Genomic DNA, 23,012 nt, shown 5'->3' on the forward strand with positions numbered 1-23,012 from the left:
AACAACACCACTTCTGAGGGGTCATGTTTTGAACTAAAACCACGACGAGTAAATCGGAACGGAGGGAGTATGTGCAATGAACTCAACTCAGGTGAAGTGAACAGAAGGGTGCTCAAATTACACCCACTAAATGAATGAACAACACCACTTCTGAGGGGTCAAGTTGAAACAGCAAAAAGGAACCTAACACGGACCCCCTTTCCCTTCCCTTACATCCATCCCCCGAAACAAAACCATAGACAGTACAACATCACCCCATCGTTCCACCACAACCACTACCACCACCACCACCAAAGCATCTATACACACTTTACAAAACACTGGACTCTCCTACCTCACATGGAACTCTTTCTCCTCACCAAAACAAAACCAAGAGCAGGAGGTGGAGCCAGCACATAATGCACAGTATAAGATTCTATTGTCAGCACAACGACGCCTCCATCGTCTCATCCACTTCTTCCCCATTTCAAATGTGTTCTGTTGTTTGCCTGTCCTCCGATGCCGAACCTGGGCGTCAAGACGGGTCTCATGCAGCACGTTTCTGCGAGCCAAGGTCAACCCTGTGCTCTTGGTTGTCAACACGGGCAGATGCTTGTCAGATTACCAGATATACTTTAAATCAATGTCTTTGATATGTGCAGGTGAATCCTGATTTCTCTATCGCTACGAGCCCTTAAAGCTGTCATCTTTCAGTGACCAAGAAAACAAATGACCATTGGCATCCCCGCTCAGAAGCTGCTTCAGGTCGGGCGGTATACAAAGGGCAGTCACCGGGTGCTTGTGTGATTTGAGAACCTTTTGAAGAATTAGCCTGTATTCCAGCGTCTGGACATCCAGACCCGGCCCTCCATAGGTGGTTGTTGGGGATTTGTTTTTGTTGTTTGCTGCCTCATCAGACGTGCAGTGCACCATCTTCCATACCTTCACAGCACCACTTTGATGGCCTGTCACATACCAGTTTGTATCCTGCCAGTCTGAGTGTGTCGTGCTTGCCACAGATAAGATGAGATCAGAAGGAAGCTGAGAGGTGTTCACCACAGCAAGACAGTCTCCGTTGACGCTCCAAACAGCAAAAAGAACACCAGCACCAGTCAGAATCTCACCATTGAGGTTGTTCACATGTAATGCAGACACTGATGCTGGGAACCTAGGCAGCTGCTTCACAAAGACCAGGCCTGTCAGGTCCCACAAGATGACGGAACAATCGTCAGAGCCTGAGACTATTAACGAGTAAGGCTGGCTGACATAGATGCATGTTATTTTGGCAGTGTGAGCACACAGGGCTTTCTCCATCCTCAGGAGACGACGAATGCCATCTTTCACAAATCTCCATACTGCAACTACTCCGTCATCACCACCTGTGGTGAGAATGTTGCCATCATGGCTCACTCCAGTGCACTGAATTTGACTACCACCATGAAGGTTCTCATGTGTTGATTGAAGTCTATCCTGATCATATGTCAATATTCTCAAGCTGCGGTCAGGAAATCCCCATGAGATGTACTCACTGTAAGCAACTGGCTTGAGCAAGCTGTTTGATGCGGCAATTAGGATCTTGTCATTGTAGGTCACGATCTGGGACACTGATGATGCTGTCTTGCGGATCTCTTGGTGTGTGAGATAGGTGCTGTACCGTAGAGGATGAGGAGGAATTTTCCTGTCAGTCCGTCGCTGTGGATGGGCTTTTTGGAATAACTGTTTGGGGGTCTGGCCAAAGTGATTGATCTGTGCCAGTATCGAAGCCTTCATGGTAGGATCTGATACTGCATCTATGTCAACATTGCCTTCATATGTATAGTGATAGAAAACATTGACGGCATCTTCAGCTGCCTGCCATACACAAAAGAAAATAGCCATTACAAATGCAACCAATGAATAAAAGCGGAAGTTACAAAGTGGAATATGGAAGACCGTTAACATTAATACTCCTTTTGCTTCACTTTATACTTCACTCTGTTTGATATTACAATACTGTCCACAAATATATACAAATAGTTCTCTGCCAACATGGGACACAATAGAAATAAATGATCAAAACTAAATCTCAGGGAGCATGAAAAACACAAACCTATATCCAAATAATTCCATTGTAAAAACAATATACTTGATCTAATCACAAACATGTGTGTGCTATCATAATGATGGAAATGGAGCTCCTTGAATCACAAACATGTATTTGCTATCGTAAAAACAATATACTTGATTTAATCACAAACATGTATGGAGTATGTGCTATCACAAGGACTAGGGGAAAGATAAAAATTACAGGAGCCTGAGATGCTATATATACCTTTCCTCTCTGCTTATATCCAAAAATAAGATCAATCCAATGATGCAGATTCTCAGATACATAGTCTGATTCCAGAGCTTCCCGGTGTTTTCTAATAAATTCTCTGGTGCTACCTTTCGCCCAAGGTGGCAAAACAACATCACCGACCTGAGAGCATTATTTCACAAAGTTTAGATGCTTGGCTCAAAAAGCTGAACCTTGGTTAGAGTATCAGCATTACACCCAGCACAAAGAGTAGTGAACTTCTGTCAAAGTAATACCTTCTCTCCTGATTGTTTCTCCCCCAAGTCCAGATTAAACCGGTTCTCCAAAAACTCGGGCAGATAATAGAACTCAGGAATGAGCTCTTTCACATCTGATGTGTTGCTCTTACCAGCAGCGCTTGTCCATGTATCTTTCACACTATTGAACAACCTGTCTGCATGGTCGAATTGTCCACCCTGCAGTTTCTGGTTTTCCATGCTGAATGGAGGCAGCCTTAGAAGATAGAAAAGAACAATCCCAGCACTTGAATAATGAGAACCATAATGGAACTTTGGTACATCAGGGTCATCCCAGCTATCATATCTGAAAGTAACGGAAGAGGGTAGTCAGTTGATGTTAGATGTTGGGAAGCACTGAAGACAGTAGATATTTTTCACCAACTGAAAAAGAAAAGAACAAAAGAAGTATTTCTGATAAGTGTTAGATGAACAAACCTCTTACGGAATTCCTCTTCTCCTCCCTCTGTTTGACATCCCATTGGCTTATCAAGCTTACGGAAGCTCTGGGGGTTACCCAGTTCTAAGTTATCGCTTTCGTAATCTGCAAGAACCCATGGAAATACTGGGTACTGTGTAAGGTCACTATAGCCCCGACCGGCAAGTGTATTTAGATGCATGAGATACTGGAAGTTGGTAATTTCTCCACTTTGCCATCTTTTGGAAAAAGATTTTGCCATAACTTTGAAAAGGCGGCTCCCCTCACCGCTATCCTGCTTTGAGGAAGCTGATATTGTCGTGTCCAACCTGTGGAAAGCCATGTTTATTATCAAGTTCCTTCACTCGACATCCTAACGATAAGTAAAGGTGACAAATGAAAACATTAAAATGCCAAATCCTACAAGTTCAGATCGTTCACAAAAGATGAAGATAAAATCCTTTCACTGCCTCCTGAGCTATTAATTACAAGAGACCATTCAGGAAGAAACATTGATAGGAAACAGCTCTAGTTAAACACAGGAACCGGGCAAGATCTGCCTAATAAGAACTCAGATTTCATAAATTTACATGTATTTGCAGTTGACTGGCTGGTTTTGACCGACTGCACCCACTTCTCAGAAAACACTAATTTCAGACAATACTGAAACATAAACCTACTATGCTAGCCAATGAAAGACACGAACCAGTTATACTAGTAAGAACTAAGAAATGATAGAATCTTAACATTAAGCAAGTGTGCATAGAATTAACTCAACGTATATAACTGCAAAGGGTTAAGAATACAAACATGCTATTCCGTGGGAGGTTCATGGCAATCAGAGTTCTGAAAACTTCCTCCCTCTCTTTTTTGTGGAAAACTAGAAGCTCATTACACCCATCCATGCTGAAAATCTCGATTGCAACAGGTCGAAGCTGATAGTCACGTTTCAGGAGCTCATGGACACTATCAAGCTTCCACATATGCCATGGATGAGGCAGGTTGCTGCTATTGCAAAGATTTTCCTTACCCCAAGCACCTCCATTGTATGCCCATGCTCTACCACCAAGTGAGTCCTTTGCAGTTGCACCCCATGGTAAAGGTGATTTCTGCTGGGGATCAATGCTTCCCATTATATCCTTTTTCACACCTAAAGCCTGATCAATGACAGAAAGCTCATCTTGATCGGCCTTTTCGCAAATGCAGTTGGAATCGTCAATGTAGAAGTTCTCAATAATGTATAAGCAAAGCTCCCCGATAAGAAATATACCATCGTGCTTGTCAAGACCAGCAACACGTTCACAATTGTACTTATGCCTGATCTTTTCAGAAGGTTCCATATAAGGCCTGATAAGATATTCTCCGTTGTCAAGCAACTCCTTATCTGATTTATCCTCTGAGGTTCTCGTATCAGTACCTTTAACTGAAGGTGGTTGTCTTGGTGAATATAACTCAGATTTACCTTGGACACTCTCTGACATGTGATAAGAAAAGGAACTTGATTTTGCTCCGAAATCATTTGCAGAGTGAAGACTCTGTTCATTGATGCTGCTTTTATCATCAGTCCAGCCAATTGGAGGTGACGCTGTGCTTCCTCCTTTGAATATGTCATCATCCTCTTTGAAAGATGCAAAATCAGCAGCATCAAGTTCCCTCTGCTCAGTGTCATAGGTCAAAAGATTCAAGCCCGACATTGTATCTGACCCAGATGTCATCATGTCTCCATCCTCTTTCTTGGCTCTAGTAACATCATCAAACCCCAGGCTGCTGGTTAGAACATTCTGAATAGTATCTATCTTAAATTTGGAGTTCTCAAGTTTCTTCCGCATTCTATATGGTCCTTCAACAGCACATAACTGCCATGCAGGTTCTGTGGATACTTGACAAATGGGGAAAATACCTCTTTCATGTACAAGCTGTTGAATTTGGCTCTGCCATTCACTTTCTCCATGCAATATCCATCCATATTTGTCTTGACGAATTGCCCTCAGCTCTGTGGACATCACATCACGAACCAAATCAAGATTATACCTCCGTTCATTTATCTGCTCCCAGTGCCTGGCATCTAGCTTTACAATTTCGCGTGATTTCCGTCCCATCTCCTTCTTGCGCCTGACTTCCATGCCTTTTATTCTCACCCCAGGAAATTTTGCTGAGCCAGTAATGTACTGAACCCACATTATTAAAGCACACTGGTCTAACACTTTACTAATTGTTTGCTGGGAATTCTCGAGCCACTCAAAAAACACGGATGTACTCCCAGTCAGCAATTTGTCAAGCCCTCCATGCAGAATGTCTGTTTGTTGCCCCTGGTTAGGCTTACAAACAAGCAGGTCCTCGAGAGATGGGCGTCGATGCACTACCAGGTACTTAAGTAAATCCACCGCAAGGTCTTGCGCAGTTAATCTCTTGTCACGAAGAAGTGCCATCAGATTGATGCAGAAACAACACATTAGATCATTATCAACATTGCTTGGGCATAGAATCAGTCTCTTGTTGGAAGTCAAAAGCTGAAGAATGGTACAAATATCAACAGAATACTCTTCTTGGGGAGGTTTTGAAGCTAAATTTCTCCCTGTTTCTGTTAGGAAAGCCAGATTTGCCAGCAGGTCATCCTCCCCAAGATTCTTAAGGAATGTTGGCAGGAAACAGTACATTATCAGACGGTTTGTGTTCTTCAATATGGCATGGATGTAGGGGTCGAGTTGCCTGGTTCCTCGAGCAATGGATAAAATACCTTTACCTGAAGGTACTGCATCTTCAATACGGCCATCTTGATTGGCGAGCTGCAACATGGACAACAAGAACTCTAGCGTTCGCAATACACCGACTGGGGTTGGAAAGCAGCCAATGTATACACGGTCAACAATCAGCCAGCAAAGTGGTTCCAAGTTGACAGACCAGCGACTCTTGTCGAGTTTCTTCCCATCTTCTTCATCATCGAGTAAGAGTTTTCTTTCAAGGAAGTTCATCAGTCTGCTTAGACACAAGCCTTGAAAAACCAAAGCAGAATCAACGTCTACAAACAAAGGCACAGACTCGAGAACGCTTTCAATAAATAGTGTTGCTTTGAGCTGCTCTGATATAATATCAGCAAGGATTTGAGCAATGAAATCAAGAACAGCAGTAGCTCCTGCAGAGCAAGGGCCACCCCCATAACCTACATCATCTATGTCAAGCAGAAGCTTCGAACTGATCGGGAAAAATATATTCACTGCAGGCGATCCCTGAATGCTTGTCTTCAGATCAGGAGATGAATCGAGGTCCACTGCAGATATAGTTGAAGACATGGATGGAGAGGCTGTTAGGTGTCTACCATCAGTATATGATCCTGAGCTACCAGCCCAAGAAGTGAATGGGGCCATGGGAGACGCGGTAGGGGTGTTTGCTGGTTTATGAGTCGATCTCTCAGACAAAACAGGGGATCCAATGTTAATCACAGAGACTGAGCTGGGTGAATTAGCTAGTTGTTGAGAATCGGCAATGCCATTTGATCTCACAGCTGATAGCGGTCCTTTACCATGAGCATTCTGAAACACTTGGCTTGCTTCTCCATTTAAAAACTTGGTGCTGAGCTCCTCACTGAGAGAGATATCTGCTTTTACTTCACCATTATCAGAAGAGTTCTGCATGTCGGTACTTCCTGAGCTAGTGCTTTTTTGCTCCTGAGGAAAACTTGCAGCACTCAAAGTTTTGGCAGATTGTTCCTGATTCTGTGGCAAACATGGAAAGGTATCTTTTGAACTTCCATTGTCATCATCATTCATGTTCTTCTCATCTATTGCAGCAGTTGTTAGATCTTTTGCCATCTTCAACGCACAATCAGACCTGCAGAACAAAAGGGTCAGTTTGAACATCTAGAACACCAGGTAACTTGATGTATGCACATCATACAAACCTTGCACAAGAGAAATATAGATCAATACAGCTTTCTAGGAATTCATGTCGCCTGCAAACAGCAGAGAATGGTGGGCATGTTTTTGCCAAATCAACCATGAACCGCAATATTGAAGTAGCAACAGCAGGTGCTGCTGCTTCACCAGCCATTAACCTTGCTGCATATGTCTTGTGCATCAGAGCTTCTCCTTGAAGATCTCCTCCCATGTCTGATGTTGCCTCCAGAAGATCCGCAACCAAGGTGCCATTAAGGTGTGAAAGATTGTTATTCTGATGTGCAAGCATAGACTTCATAATAAATGAATCAAATGTAGCTTTTGCCATTGCGATAACAGTATCCAATAGATCCACAAACTTCAGTTCTCCATAGTTTCCATCACTAGGCATGAGAGCATGGAAATCAAGCATGCGGACCTCCGGAACTCGAGGATAAACAGGCTTCCCAAAAATCAAACAGAAGATTATATAATATATTTCAGGAGAATCATAAAAGCTTGGAAGCACATGATTCAACCCTTGGAAACCACCACTTGTACGGAATTTCAGAGCGAATGTAGCAGATGATGTAAGGCAAACTCCTAATAGGGTGGTGATCCATCTCATACTTGTCGGATGCACAGCTTCATCAAGGAAATATGTGACCAATCTAGATGAAACAACTTTATGCCATTGCTCCAGCAACTCTTCAGCGTTTATGGTTACTTGTAGATCAATGAGCATTTCAAGTAACATGTTCCTCACAATAATATGCTTTCCCATAGCCTCCCGGACAATCTGACGGTTTGGGTTAAGTTCTGGAGGATCAAATGTCATGATTATGAATCTTACAACAAGCTCCAACTCGGAAGCTAGAAAACCATCCTCCAAGATGACACCAAGCAGCACAACTAGCTTCTCCAGCACAGGAATTTCAACATCCCCACGCTGTAAAGTAACAAGAAGATGCTGCACAAGATTAATTCGACGCAATATTGTCAGGTTGTGGTTCCTAAACCAATGCATTGATACCATCCTCTCAAGAAACCCAAGAAGAGTTATTTGTACTGATATAGGAGCAGCAACCCATATAGTCCAGTCCAAGAGAACATGTTCAACCATGTCAGCATTTGACAAAACTATGAACTCAGAAGTCTCACCAGCTAAGTCAGCATTTTCAAGCTCAGACAGATGGCTGAACGAATCTTTTTGAGCTGAAAAATCATCTAGATCTCCATGTGATCCACCAGAAGACAGATCATCGCCAAACTTAGGTAGGCTAAGATCATCAAGACTGGCATCTGGGGAGATACCAGATGCATAGCTTGATGTTCGGTTCATATTTGATTTCTGTGGCTCGGGAAACGAAGCCTCACAGGCAGCGATGCGGAAGAAGATATCAAGAGATTGCATATCGAATAATGACATTCTCCTGTACAGAAAAAGTGCGAGAAGATGATAGCCCCTCAAGGCCTGCATGTCTTTCACATTTTGATGGCCCTGCTGAAGAGATAATGCAAGCAATTCCAGTGCCATATGCAGCATATCCTTAGTTTCAGCAGCCTCAACAAGAGCAAGCACGACAGGCATTCCTCCAACAGTTTGAACAGTGTCACCAATTGTGCATTGATTACACACATAAACATCACCGCTTAGACGTCCATATCGTGGTATACCTGTCAATATGAAGAGCTAATTCAATCTTGACATACTCCAGCCAATCGAGAAAGACAAACATAAATCAAATAACTGGAAGAAGTTCACGCACCTCCTATAGGGGATGCAGCAGCAGAAGTTGGATCAACAAGGTTAAGCAAGGAAAGAGTCCCAGATGCTCGAAAAGCATCTGATGATGTTCCATCAAATGCAAATATTAGCTTCCTCCCACACAATTGCATTGAGAGATTTCTTAACCTTTCCATATCCCATACAATTCCACTGCTCTCAAGTCTAGAACTCACTTGTTTCGCTGAACTATCTATCCGCTGGCTGCTTGAAGGTGCAGTTACTTCCACTTCAAGTGAATCAAGAATCGCCATTACCTCCCCACCACAGGCCCGGTTAGGTACAAATCTCAGAAGATCAGTGTCCTGGAACAATCCCCGGTAACCTTGTCCAAGAATATACATGAAACAAATGCTCCCTGGTGTCAAGACTTCCTCGAAAAGGTAACAACAGCGGAGCTGCCATGATAAGTCAGAAACTTTGCCACGGGTAGCAGATGTACCAAGTGTTACTTGCAATGATTTACCAAATGGGGATGGCGAGTATCCAAGCTTGCCAGTATGCCTCAGCTTTCCGTCAAGGTAAATGCTTGCCACACTTGCTTGGAAAAGGCCAGCTAATGCATTTGGTTTGCTATGAACAACTGCAAGATGATGCCATTTTCCCTCCACCATTTCAATGCCAGGAAATGACAGTGAACTTGAATTGCTTGTTGCTATAGTAAAAACACCATTGTCATGAAGATAAAGTTCTGCATACAGAGTGTTGGCGTCATCCACTGCACCCACAGAAAAGATGCGCAAAACTTGCACACTCCTTTTACCATAAGCCCCTTTTGATGGTTTTTCTGTTTCCTTGGAATGGCTTCTAAATAAGTTTCTAAACTGGAACCAACAAACAAAAGAGTATCCAGAAACAGGTGGCCATGTCCTTTCCCCTAATGAAACCTGAATGGATGCATGGCCAGCTTTACTCATGTCCATCTCAATGAAAGGGGCTAGAGAAATATCTCCTTGTCTGACATCTTCCATTTGAATTAGCTTCTCCATCATATTAACAAAAAGATGACCTGAACGCTTCACTTTCAGCTGAAGTATATACCTCACAAGAAGTCTTAGTTCAGAAGAAGACAACCTGACCAAAAAATTACATGTAAGACAAAATCAAAGGACAAGAGCTAGTGCGATGAGATCAGCAATGGAATTTCATGGAATATAACTGACCTATAGGCACCTAGCACTTCAACAATCCTCAAAGCATGATTGAGAATAGGAGAGGAACCCTCCAAAAATGGGTTGATTGTCTCGAGTAGAAGACCAACACTTGCTGTATAACAAAAAGGGGAACAGAAACATAAGGGACTCTTCTCAACATGATCACAAGAAAAGAAAGGGTAACAAGAACTTTCGTCCATACCAACAGAAGTTAAATTCTCCTGGTTGAAGGGACCAGCATTTGCTAGTTTCTCGATGAATTTCAGCAACTCAAGTTGAACTTTAGGTGTAAACATTAGCAAGGAGCGGATCAATACGACAACTGCACTAGCATTATAAACACGTTCCACATCAAGCTTTGAAAGTCCAAACGAGGTTGCAGACAAGAAACATGGTTCATCCTCTGAGGTTTCAGATGAGATGCTCTCTACCTGCAGGTTGCTGGTAGGAGGAAGAACAATCTCAAGTGCAAGCTCAAGCATAAGTAAGATAACTTGCTTTTCACAATCCACACAAAGCAACCCAGAATCAGAGAGAAGATCATAGAAAGTGTGTGACGACAGAACTGTATGCAGCCTTATCCTATTAACAGCATTGTTGCATACAGCAGCTGTCATAGCGCGCATTAGAAAACCAAAGATCTTCATGTGAGTAAACAATGATGGTTCATTCTCCTCATTTTCACCTTCATTCTGGAAACTATGAAGTGTTGTAAGTAGAAGAGAAAATCCAGTGGCTTCTCCAAAAATTCGTTGTGCTGAATTGTTTGCCCCAAGAATGCGCCACAAAGCTCCGAATGTATCACACTTTGCATCATTGTCAAGCTTGTGCTGAGAACCCAGTGAGGTTGATACCATCCCACTCTTCAAGATCTCAATCAGTGATCCTATTTCTTCAGGATGAGCCTGAAAAAGAGCAAGGTTTACATATGTTAAAGAAATCACAGTTCACCTGCCATGCTGATGAAGTTCACTTATTTAGCACAACTGGAACCAACAAGTCATATGGCAAGCATAGACACTTAAACTTGCATAGGTGCTCCACTTAGGCCCAAAAACCTTAGGACCCTAAAGTATGATAATTCCAGATGAAAAATGAGTTATTTTCATGGGAGAATAAGGTAAGAACACAAACCTGAAGAGAATCTTCAATTATTAAGCATGACAGTAGTCGTAGCACACCAGATCTGTGGCTTTCTGATACCAAGAAAGGAAGAATGGTGTTGACTCCATTGGAAGATCGGAAAGACTGCTGGTTAGTCTCAGCTCTCTTCAGCAGATAAAAAAGGCAATCCCAGGCAACATTAAGTGTCCCTTCATCATCAAACATGGGGAATTTCGTGGAACCAGAAGCCATCAACTTCGGTGAAAGAATGGAGTCTTCGTTGTCCACAGTTTTCTGAATATCATCTGTGTCAGACCTAATCTCCGGAGAGTAAAAGATCTTGCTCTGCTGATCATCTCCAGAGAAAAGCTTGTTTTGTTTCAAGTCATCTAACAATGCCCCAAGAACACCCACTTCCCTGAGAACTTTCTTGTACTGCTGATCAAAGGACAGGAGCTTTACGAAGAAAGAAAGTACAGTATGCTTAAGACTGGTAGAAATTGGTTGTTGCAGTAAGCAACAGAGTGATAGTAACTCCTGCTCTGGAATACAATTTACAACAGTGACTGCATACTCTAAAATTTTTAAGATGACCTCTTGAAGTGCTGCAGGGAAACCGCCCATGTTTAGGATAAAAAGAGGAACAGTTCGCAGTTGCTGACATAGCTTGTAGTTTTCGAGATGGCTCGAGAAAATCTTGAACATTCTATTGAGAACTTCAGCTTGTACTTCTAAGTTGTCTGCCTTCAGAAAAATGTCCTGTAACATCTGAATGGCTTCAAGATCTTTTACCTTGGGACTGCTCATTTCCAAAATGTCATCTGCAAACTTGTCAGCAGATGGGGTTCGGCTTCTGCTGTGACCTGTTCCCTTCCCATGAGAAGATTGCATACTTTTACCAACAAAATCTTCAGAGGGACCAGTTTGCGACAAATTTACAAGAACATCAAGCAACCTGGACAGCTGAGGTGAAAGGTCACATGAGAATGTATCTTCTAATCTGCGGGAAGCATCCGACCTACTCTCTTCAGATACTATCTTGGGCAAGGATTGGTGAACCTGATTTTTGTGTAAGCTGCATAGTGTGAGTGCAAACTGGACAAGGAACTGGTAACCATGAGCATTGTGTATGTCTTCCCTGAGCCTAATGGATCCAGCCTCTGCAAGTTAGACGGAACATCATAATATTAGCGCTCAAGACTGAACATTTAATATATAAGCAATGAGAATGTTGAACCAAACCATCTCTTTGGAAGAAATGCATATGAATGGCAAAAAGTCTATTGATTTACCAGGCCTATAAGAGAGCTCAACACATTCCAGTAACAAATCCACAATGCCGATGGTATAAGCAGCATCACCACTTTGAGGTTTGAAATCTTTCACGGCCATAAGGAGTACTTTAATCTAAAAGGCATAATTAACAATGGGTCAATAAAACTAATTAGCAATATTTGTAAAAGAATAAATGTTCCAGTCACACACACGCCCAAAAAAGTAATTGTCTAAATGAAATATTGTAGATGGGTCGACAAAGTATCTGTGCTCTTCAGAGTTATATCACTTGCCATGAAATATCAGCAAAAACAGCAGGTTACAGCTAGTGATCTTTACTAATGAACTAAAACCACAACAAGTATTTTAGAACTGAGGGAGGAGTTTAAATCAAGACTAGATGACTGAGGACGCATTTTTACATGGTGTTTGGTGTCAAGGAGACATTTTACCTACCAAATAAAACAACCACCAACAAGAGAACAACAAAACTGAAATACTTTTCCATCCACAGTAAAGAGATTAAAAGATAAGTACCAACTGATGCTTCCTTATGTACTTCGCAGAAGTCCCATTGTCATTTGCAAGAAGGAGACTGAGAACCTGTTTGGTTATTAACTTAAATATTTAGTAACTTGGGATCTGACAGGAATATCCATAGATAAACGCTGTATCATATCAACCTACCTGCATCGCATGCCGATGAAGCTGAATTGTGTGAAGAGGAACAAGACCCTCCTTGAACTGAGAAAACACAGATACAGAACCATTTGCAACCATGTGGAAAAGAAGCTGTAGAGCGTCATCTTCAATTAAACTTGGTGCAGCAGTTGAATGGCTTGCTAGTGCCTTCATTATATGCACTACACTTGCCTCGATCTTCGTAGGAAAAAAACAAGAAATGAGGTCAAAACCAAAATTGGCTATGACAAAGTAAAAAATTGGATAAACATATCACGTATTTGAACATAAGGCAGAAGACTTGTACTCCCTCCGTTTCTAAATATAAGCCCTTTTAGAGATTTCAATATGGACTACATACGGATGTATATAGACATATTTTAGAGTGTAGAACTGTAGATTCACTCATTTTGCTCCGTATGTAGTCAGTATTGGAATCTCTAAAAAGGCTTATATTTAGGAACGGAGGGAGTAGTTAATAAGATGGACATTGAAGAGGACAATATACAAAGTGCAACCAAAAATAGGTTAAAAAGCTAAAAATTTGCCTCAATGTATGTCAAAAACTATGAAATCTTGCAAAGGAGGTCCTCTTTCTATGAGAAACAGAAGAGTAGTGTTACCTCGAGCCGCCGAGATTGCAAAGGACCCCAATCTTTATTCTTCCCACTTGCTGATCCTTCTCCACCAACAGGTGAGGATTTTTTGCAGGATTCATCAGAACTCAATAGGGAATTGAGGATATATATAAGGCAGCACAGAATACCAGAGTCCAACAAAGGCTGCTTATCAATAGTCTGTAGCCAAGAAATTAAACATGAAATGCGTGTTACTCTGAGAAGTTGGCGAATGTTGTTTCATCTTGGATTTCAAATATCAGAAATCAGCTGTGCAAGACCCTATCCTTGCTAAGTTTACTTTAATCAGAAAGTGCACGCCTCTTCCTTCTTCATACTATGTACATCATGCTTCAACTTCAATGCACTACAGAAGTTGAAAGTGGAAGCATAGAAAACAAAAAATGATGTATGCCACACTAATCTACCCGATTGCACATCGCAACACAATATAACACCAAACATTAGCAATATTAGTTACCTATGATCCCTTCAAAACATCCACTGGCAAATACTAGAAGAAAAACCCATTGGCAAAATAAGGAAGCGGCTATACAGTACAGTAATAACTAGCACTGTTTTGATAAGGTTTGCAACAACAATGAAGTGCTCTCATTACTAGGATGTTTAGAATTACTTTAAACCTCCAGATAGCTTGGACGTGCACTGACAGAGCAGGCAAAGTAACAATAGATTATACTGGTGAAAACAGCATTGCAAATGGAAATAAACACACTATTAGCAACTACCTAATTAGGATTATAAAGTTAAAATGATTTGATGTAACATGTTGGGTTATAATCTTGTGGCTTATGTATCAATGAACAAGCATTTATTGCAATGAAATTTGGACCACCTAGCATTACTATTAAAACCTTAGACAGACTTTCGTACCATGACTGTCAAAACTAAACATCAGATGAACACACTATGGCAGAAAAAATAAAACATAAATGGAAACTAGTATCTCAAGATGTTAAGGGCAACTGGACAAACCTCTGTCACAAGAACTTCAACTGCATATAACAAGTTTGAACCTGGACATATGCCAAGCTGGATCATGGAATTAAGTTATCAGACAGTGTATGGTTAGCTCAAGTTTGGAAACTGCACCATACAAATAGACACAATAAGGACAAACCTCTGTGATCTCAGAAAAGAAGCCAATAACATCATCAACATGCAAGGATCTTCCTTTGCTGTGGATTCTTAGTTTCTCCACATCTGTGACAAAGGCCCTTCCAATAACAAAAGCAAAAACATGTGCTTCTACTAACCTGTATCAATTATGAGACAAGCTATTAACAAAAAGATATGCGAGAAGATGTTTCGCATAGAGAATAATGACAAAGCAATGCCATAACAGTATCTAAAGGAGTGAAAGTATGGGGAGTCATACTTCGTAACTAATTGAACTACACTAGACTGCTGCTTCACTAGCCTACAGAAGACATCTACTGCCAAATTTAAGGCCCTTTCTTTCTCCTGCACAAGAAAAATCATAAGACAATTGTTAGACTAAGAACCAAATAGAAAAATGTTATTGGCTTACAGTGACAAAATGAAAGCATCAAGATACCTTTTCAGAGCTGGAAGAGCGGAATTCTTCCCAGAACCTCCTGAAGTCTGACACCAGTTCATTTTTTCCCCTGCAAGTACAAGAGAAATAATATTAAGAACGACAGTGTAAAGGATTAAAACCATGTAACCTCTGCAGAAGAATTTCATCATTCACTTCAAATAGCAGAATCAAATGCCTCAGCCCTCAACAATATTTGAAATGAAGGACTGCAATGTTTCTTTCATTGTTTTAAGGTAGAATTCATGCATCAATATCATACAATGTGTGAGTGTGGGCTGTGTGGCAGTATGCATGCACACGCCTGTTACCTGCAAAGGTATAAAGTAAATCTAACGGGTAAAAGAGAGAACTACTGTATCAGGTCTACGCTTTGCAGGTCCTAATGGTATCCCTTTTTCACATAGTAAATGATCAGACTATTCATCCCATGACAATAGATTATCTAGTGGTGATTCAGATAAGGAATAAGACTAGCAGGAACTCATTAGTACTGAAAGTGCGAAAATAATTCTTCTTTCTTGGTAGCTTACGGGTGTTTAACAGATAATAGAGCAATGGCACAGGGAACAACTACAGAGAAAGTCCATTTGCAGACCAAGAGATCGCGCATATAGAAAAGAAAATACGACTTATAACCGATAAATCATATAACTGGTTCTTCACGTAGGACATACTCCCTCTGTTTCTAAATATAAGCCTTTTTAGAGATTTCAAAACACAGACTACATATGGATGTATATAGACATATTTTAGTTTAGATTCACTCATTTTGCTCCGTATGTAGTCCATATTGAAAGGCTTATATTTAGGAACGAAGGGAGTATATGCAATGGCCCCAAACCAGACCCATTACATAACCCATTGTGATTACGGTAGCAGCTTTCTTTAGCAATTGTTGAGACAAGATTAACTGAACATGATCTAGAAAGGGTCACGGAGAATGCTAACCTCCTATAGGAATACCAATTTAATGATAGTAGCATATGTGCCCAATTCGCATACTTGCAGAATGTGTTAGCACCTAGCTCATATACAGTGTGACTATTTGCACATAACCGTAACAAGACAATCCTAGCAATGAACATTCAAATCTAACAGGTAACTTCACGCAGCCAATCAAACACGGGTTCTAGCAAAAAGTTGAATCGCATGTTAAGAGTGATACACACCATCTTAATCCCACGGCATCGGAAATGTGAACATTCCAGTTCATCAAGATGGCTTCGATCATAGTAACAACTAAACATTACAGTTGCTGTCCTACAAGGAATGTGTAAAACCACGGCTCTGTAATTCTAAGAAACGCATGCAAAACACATAAGAAAATGAGAAGCAAGGGGGGGGGGGGGGGGGGGGGGGGAGACTGCAGGGGCGTTGGAATCCATGAATTGACCATGCAGCTAACGCCTCGTCCAACCAACCACCCAACATCATTTCACCCCACAGCACATGAGCAAGACAAAATCAAAGAGAGAAAACACTGCAGCTATATCGTAAGCTTGAGCTAGAAACGTGATTTGATTAGGTGAATCAAACCGTCATCAGTAAATAAAAAACGTCAATCTAACGCCCAATCCCGCATCTACCAAACAAAATCTCCAGGGAGGGGACGCATAGGGGGAAGAAGCCGGCGTCCACGATCGAGAGCTCGCGGAATCCAAATCCGATGGCCATTGCTCGGCCCGGAGACGCAAGCAGAGGCGCGGCGGGATCGCGCGTCGGGGGCGTCAACGGAATCAGGCGGGAGGGGAGGGGCGCGGGCGCACCTGGCGGCCGAGGGCGAGTTCCCGGACGCGGCGCTGGCGCGGCCGTCGTCGCTGGCGGAGGCGGAGGCGGAGCTGAGGCGCGGGGTGGCGGGGTCGGCGTCCTGGTCGTGGAGCGGGGACGCCGGGGGCGGCGGCGGCGGAGGCGGCTGCTGCTGCGGCGGCGGGGCGGCGAAGACGACCTTACTGAGCAATGTCGACCATTTCATGGTGCCGGCCCCTCATCCGCCGCGCAGATCCCGGCCGGATCCCGCCGATTCGCCGGAATTCCGACGCGATCCCCCTCCTCGCCTCCCCTTATTTCCCCTAGCAAAAAATGATTTCCCCGGCGGGCGTGCGGGCGCGTGCGTGGCTGCTCCCTCCGCCTCCTCTCTCGTCGCCTCCGGCTCCTATTTTTGTTGCTGTTTCTCTCTTGCTTGTGTGCCCTCTCTCTGCCTGCCTCCTCGCTTATTTCCTTCCCTTTTTACTCTTTTCTTTCCTTCCTTATTTTCTCTCTTCACGCGCTTCGCTCTTCCTCCTCTCTGCTTTGTTGGGTGTGTTGGTTTTTTGTATCGCGACTGTGTCTTCTCCTCTTTGGTTTGGTTCGGTCGTTGCCTGCTCGCTTCCTCCCTCCCTCCCTTCCGTGACGATAAATATCGGTTTACTTGTTCAAAAGAAATATACTAATAAACACGGGGAAAAAATGCTGCAGGTAACATCGTTAGCAACTGCTACTAACCCCTCTCTGACTTTGTGTCTGATTAACTTTAATCTTTTGCGACTTGTGTCTGACGTACCGTGCGATGAGGGTGACAAAGCCCTGTGTTTGGTGAGTGTGAAAATTGTACTGTGAGACTGCTGGTGGTGCACTCAAAAAGGGAGAAATTGCTAAGCAACAGGGTGCATTCTCTAAATAAGTAAGATTTTCCAGGATTATGCACATAGAATTTGATGTTTGATGTTTGGTGTACACAAAATAAATTTAGTATATCATTGGTGTAGTATATGTAAAATATAAAGATGGAGAAAACATACCTTTCAAAATTACAAGACGGAGAAGACAGATAGTTGATGAAGTGAAGGCGCGGATTTGAGGCATTTCCGGCCTTCGTCGTTGACAAGGTTTGAGTTATGGATCCCTCGATGAACCATGGGTTGGTTATGCCCCTCCGCACCAACATCCATGAACATGTTCAAAATGTATAATGTCAGATGTGCACATCACAACAAACAGGTACAAGCGCAAACTTGATATCTACATTTTTAACATATTCATCGATGGTAGTGCATCCAAAGACTCTGAACCAACGACGATGAAAGAGGCAAAAACCAACTTCTTGCAGATCTATTACCTCCCTTAGTTGATGGCGGATCCTTAAACTTGAAACATAGGCACGCAGAAACCGTAGTACTTCAGATGCCTTTTTTGCGCCGGTCCTTATGAATTCCCTCCCTCCCCCTTCCCCTACGACATCGAATCACCGAAAAAACTCGATTGTTGCCAAATCTGGGAAGGATGAGTGGGCCGCCTTCTATATGCCGACTCAAGCTTTGTGGATCTAGATGTGGATTTGCACTAGCCACATACACCTCTGACATATCCCGGAACCCTAGATCAATACGGGAGGTGGACTAACCTTTTCGCATGCTCGTGACCTCGCCTAAACTTGGATCTGTGCTTGAGGACGGCGGATGGTGAACGGCGATATATCAAAGTCATGGAGCTATCTCCTCTATGAGAAAACAAGGTGGAGAGGTCATGGCGAGATGGTGGAGGGGGGAGGCGTAAATTATGCGGTGGTAACTGCTGACAGCGGAACATCAGGTGGGATGAGTTGGTAAGAGTGGGGCTTTTGCAGGAGAAGGACAAGTGGATTTGGCCTCGATGACACATTTAGGGGCTTTTGTGGGAGAAGGAAGAGAATTATGTGGTTCCTTGCCGCCATAAGTGGATGAATATCAACTAAGAATAAGTGATGGTTTTATGAAATGTATTATACTCGATGGCTATACAAGTAATGCATATATGTATACAACTAACAAGAACCATCGTGATATCACTCGATTAAGCGGTGAGTTCCAATCAAATGACTCTAACCATGGTTTCAGAAACCGGTCTGGACTGTCGATCAGATCGGGAAAAACCAAAATCGATGACCTAAGTGGTTCCTTAAGCTAAGGATTGTTTCGTCCCAAACCCATGGAAATCGATTGAACTAAGTTGCGTGGGTGGTAGGTTGAAGCCTTACCTTTGTTGGGGAACGTAGTAATTTCAAAATTTTCCTGCGTGCACGCAAGATCATGGTGATGGCATAGCAACGAGAGGGGAGAGTGTTGTCCACGTACCCTTGTAGACCGTAAGCGGAAGCGTTATGACAACGCGGTTGATGTAGTCGTACGTCTTCACGATCTGACCGATCCAAGTACCGAACATACGGCACCTCCGAGTTCAGCACACGTTCAGCTCGATGACGATCCCCGGGCTCCGATCCAGCAAAGCTTCGGGGATGAGTTCCATCAGCACAACGGCGTGGTGACGATGATGATGTTCCACCGGCGCAGGGCTTCGCCTAAACTCCGCGACGATATGACCGAGGTGGAATATGGTGGAGGGGGGCACCGCACACGGCTAAGGAACGATCCGTAGATCAACTTGTGTGTCTATGGGGTGCCCCCCGCCCCCGTATATAAAGGAGCCAGGGGGGAGGAGGCGGCCGGCCAAGGAGGGCGCGCCAAGGGGGGAGTCCTACTCCGGAGTAGGACTCCCTTCTTTCCTAGTTGGAATAGGAGAAGGGGGGAAAGAGGAGGAAGAGGGGAAGGAAAGGGGGGGGGGCGCCCCCCTTCCCTTGTCCTATTCGGACTAGGAAGGGGAGGGGCGCGCGCCCCCCTCCTGCCTCCTTCCCTCTTCTCCCTCGAGGCCCATGCAGGCCCAATAACCCCCGAGGGGGTCCGGTAACCTCCCGGTGCTCCGGTAAAATGCCGATTTCACCCGGAATGATTCCGATGTCCAAATATAGGCTTCCAATATATCGATCTTTATGTCTCGACCATTTCGAGACTCCTCGTTATGTCCGTGATCACATCCGGGACTCCGAACAAACTTCGGTACATCAAAACTTATAAACTCATAATAAAATTGTCATCGTAACGTTAAGCGTGCAGACCCTACGAGTTCGAGAACTATGTAGACATGACCTAGAACTATTCTCGGTCAATAACCAATAGCGGAACCTGGATGCCCATATTGGTTCCTACATATTCTACGAAGATCTTTATCGGTCAAACCGCATAACAACATACGTTGTTCCCTTTGTCATCGGTATGTTACTTGCCCGAGATTTGATCATCGGTATCCAATACCTAGTTCAATCTCATTACCGGCAAGTCTCTTTACTCGTTCCGTAATGCATCATTCCGTAACCAACTCATTTGGTCACATTGCTTGCAAGGCTTATAAAGATGTGCATTACCGAGAGGGCCCAGAGATACCTCTCCGACAATCGGAGTGACAAAACCTAATCTTGAAATACGCCAACTCAACATGTACCTTCGGAGACACCTGTAGTACTCCTTTATAATCACCCAGTTACGTTGTGACGTTTGGTAGTACCCAAAGTGTTCCTCCGGTAAACGGGAGTTGCATATTTCTCATAGTTATAGGAACATGTATAAGTCATGAAGAAAGCAATAGCAATATACTAAACGATCAAGTGCTAGGCTAACGGAATTGGTCGTGTCAATCACATCATTCTTCTAATGATGTGATCCCATTAATCAAATGACAACACATGTCTATGGTTAGGAAACATAACCATCTTTGATTAATGAGCTAGTCAAGTAGAGGCATACTAGTGACTATATGTTTGTCTATGTATTCACACATGTATCATGTTTCCGGTTAATACAATTCTAGCATGAATAATAAACATTTATCATGATATGAGGAAATAAATAATAACTTTATTATTGCCTCTAGGGCATATTTCCTTCAGTCTCCCACTTGCACTAGAGTCAATAATCTAGATTACATAGTAATGATTCTAACACCCATGGAGTCTTGGTGCTGATCATGTTTTGCTCGTGAGAGTGGCTTAGTCAACGGGTCTGCAACATTCAGATCCGTATGTATCTTACAAATCTCTATGTCTCCCACTTGGACTTGGTCCCGAATGGAATTGAAGCGTCTCTTGATGTGCTTGGTCCTCTTGTAAAATCTGGATTCCTTTGCCAAGGCAATTGCACCAGTATTGTCACAGAAGATTTTCATTGGTCCCGATGCACTAGGTATGACACCTAGATCGGAAATGAACTCCTTCATCCAGACTCCTTCATTTGCTGCTTCCGAAGCAGCTATGTACTCCGCTTCACATGTAGATCCTGCCACGACGCTTTGTTTAGAACTGCACCAACTTACAGCTCCACCATTTAATAAAAACACGTATCCGGTTTGCGATTTAGAATCGTCCAGATCAGTGTCAAAGCTTGCATTGACGTAACCATTTACGACTAGCTCTTTGTCACCTCCATATACGAGAAACATATCCTTAGTCCTTTTCAGGTATTTCTGGATGTTCTTGACCGCTGTCCAGTGATCCATTCTTGGATTACTTTGGTACCTTCCTGCCAAGCTTATTCCTAAGCATACGTCAGGTCTGGTACACAGCATTGCATATATGATAGAGCCTATGGCTGAAGCATAGGGAACATTTTTCATTTTCTCTCTATCTTCTGCTGTGGTCGGGCATTGAGTTTGACTCAACTTCACACCTTGTAGTACGGGCAAGAACCCTTTCTTTGCCTGATCCATTTTGAACTTTTTTAAAATTTTATCAAGGTATGTGCTTTGTGAAAGTCCTATTAAGCGTCTTGATCTATCTCTATAGATCTTGATGCCCAATATGTAAGCAGCTTCACCGAGGTCTTTCATTGAAAAACTTTTATTCAAGTATCCCTTTATGCTATCCAGAAATTCTATATCATTTCCAATTAATAATATGTCATCTACATATAATATCAGAAATGCTACAGAGCTCCCACTCACTTTCTTGTAAATACAGGCTTCTCCAAAAGTCTGTATAAAACCATATGCTTTGATCACACTATCAAAGCGTTTATTCCAACTCCGAGATGCTTGCACCAGTCCATAAATGGAACGCTGGAGTTTGCACACTTTATTAGCACCTTTTGGATCTACAAAACCTTCTGACTGCATCATATACAACTCTTCTTCCAGAAATCCATTCAAGAATGCAGTTTTGACATCCATTTGCCAAATTTCATAATTATGAAATGCAGCAATAGCTAACATGATTCGGACATACTAAAGCATCGCTACGGGTGAGAAAGTCTCATCGTAGTCAACTCCTTGAACTTGTCGAGAACCTTTCGCAACAAGTCGAGCTTTATAGACAATTACATTACCATCAGCGTCAGTCTTCTTCTTAAAGATCAATTTATTCTCAATTGCTTGCCGATCATCGGGCAAGTCAACCAAAGTCCATACTTTGTTTTCATACATGGATCCCATCTCAGATTTCATGACCTCTAGCCATTTTGCGGAATCTGGGCTCATCATCGCTTCCTCATAGTTCGTAGGTTCATCATGGTCAAGCAACATGACTTCCAGAATTGGATTACCGTACCACTCTGGTGTGGATCTTACTCTGGTAGACCTACGAGGTTCAGTAGAAACTTGATATGAAGTTTCATGATCAATATCATTAGCTTCCTCACTAATTGGTGTAGTTGTCACAGGAACCGGTTCTTGTGATGAACTACTTTCCAATAAGGGAGTAGATACAGTTATCTCATCAAGTTCTACTTTCCTCCCACTCACTTCTTTCGAGAGAAACTCCTTCTCTAGAAACGATCCGATTTTAGCAACGAAAATCTTGCCCTCAGATCTGTGATAGAAGGTGTACCCAATAGTCTCTTTTGGGTATCCTATGAAGACACATTTCTCCGGTTTGGGTTCGAGCTTATCTGGTTGAAGTTTCTTCACATAAGCATCGCATCCCCAAACTTTAAGAAATGACAACTTTGGTTTCTTGCTAAGCCACAGTTCATAAGGCGTCGTCTTAACGGATTTTGATGGTGCCCTATTTAACGTGAATGCGGCCGTCTCTAAAGCATAACCCCAAAACGATAGCGGTAAATCAGTAAGAGACATCATAGATCGCACCATATCTAGTAAAGTACAATTATGATGTTCGGACACACCATTTCATTGTG

The 23,012-nt window shown here is 42.8% G+C and overlaps 1 protein-coding gene across 1 annotated transcript; it reads right to left on the minus strand.

Annotated features, from left to right (window-relative positions):
- Positions 1 to 49: 49 nt before the first annotated feature.
- Positions 50 to 17,311, minus strand: LOC123113282 (protein SPIRRIG). Its single transcript, XM_044534482.1, has 19 exons — positions 16,806 to 17,311; positions 15,037 to 15,106; positions 14,857 to 14,942; positions 14,599 to 14,734; positions 14,454 to 14,510; positions 13,464 to 13,637; positions 12,847 to 13,038; positions 12,697 to 12,762; positions 12,177 to 12,291; positions 10,915 to 12,044; positions 9,983 to 10,685; positions 9,790 to 9,892; positions 8,610 to 9,700; positions 6,867 to 8,517; positions 3,779 to 6,796; positions 2,989 to 3,297; positions 2,551 to 2,857; positions 2,291 to 2,437; positions 50 to 1,830 (listed from the first exon to the last, which is right to left on the minus strand). Exons 1-19 carry the CDS (start codon positions 17,009 to 17,011, stop codon positions 664 to 666), a joined length of 10,728 nt encoding a protein of 3,575 aa, XP_044390417.1. The 5' UTR covers positions 17,012 to 17,311; the 3' UTR covers positions 50 to 663.
- Between the last annotated feature and the right edge of the window lie 5,701 nt (positions 17,312 to 23,012).

This window comes from Triticum aestivum, chromosome 5B, assembly GCF_018294505.1.
Source record: "Triticum aestivum cultivar Chinese Spring chromosome 5B, IWGSC CS RefSeq v2.1, whole genome shotgun sequence".
In the NCBI taxonomy this organism is placed as follows: Eukaryota; Viridiplantae; Streptophyta; class Magnoliopsida; order Poales; family Poaceae; genus Triticum; species Triticum aestivum.